Below are 637 nucleotides of genomic sequence, written 5' to 3' on the forward strand. Positions count from 1 at the left end.
TTGCCTTCTTCCCCACATTCTCATTTTAACACACCTGCAACTAAAGTAAGGGTCACTAGAATGCAATGACAAATTATCACTTAGGCCTTGTCTATATTAGAGCTGCTACAACAGCAGCAACAGTGCTGCAGCTGTAACTGTACCATACCCCTTTCAGGAGTCTGACTATTAACCAGCCCTTTGATTTGCTTTTAGTTCCGTCATTGCTCCGAGTCAAAAATCCCTATAAGACAGGGATTTCAATTCATTTCTCTTGTCTCTCCAGTAGTGTTTGGATGGAAACCCACTCACCACCATGGCCACCTGCAAGGTCAGAAAAACCTTAATCTTTTGTCTGTCTACAGTTCAGAGTATCCTTGTTACTCTGGGAACACCTAGCTCTTACACAGCACCTAGCTTACATAGATCTTATTAGATCTCAGCATGCTTTACAAAAAAAAGACATTTTTAGCTTCTGTGCCTCGGATTCCCAAGCAAAGTGACTTTCCCTAGCTCATGGTTTCTCAATCCATGGGTTGGCACCCAAAATAAGAGAGTTGTGTGGCAGCTGATGTCCCACAGGGCTGGCTGGGATCACTTCTGTGCTCTGTGCATTGCAGCCTCTGGGACCCAGTGCTGCTCAAGTTTGGCCTAGACA

The 637-nt window shown here is 44.7% G+C and overlaps 1 protein-coding gene across 1 annotated transcript in view; it reads right to left on the reverse strand.

Moving 5' to 3' along the window:
* Nucleotides 1-213: 213 nt before the first annotated feature.
* The window catches only part of LOC119845267 (ras-related protein Rab-42-like), a 3,570-nt gene continuing 3,146 nt past the window's right edge, over nucleotides 214-637 (reverse strand). The window contains exon 3 of the mRNA XM_038377253.2: nucleotides 214-303. Coding sequence (XP_038233181.1) covers nucleotides 214-303 — 90 coding nt within the window. The remainder of the gene's footprint in view (nucleotides 304-637) is intronic.

Source organism: Dermochelys coriacea, chromosome 19 (genome assembly GCF_009764565.3).
Source record: "Dermochelys coriacea isolate rDerCor1 chromosome 19, rDerCor1.pri.v4, whole genome shotgun sequence".
Lineage (NCBI taxonomy): Eukaryota > Metazoa > Chordata > Testudines > Dermochelyidae > Dermochelys > Dermochelys coriacea.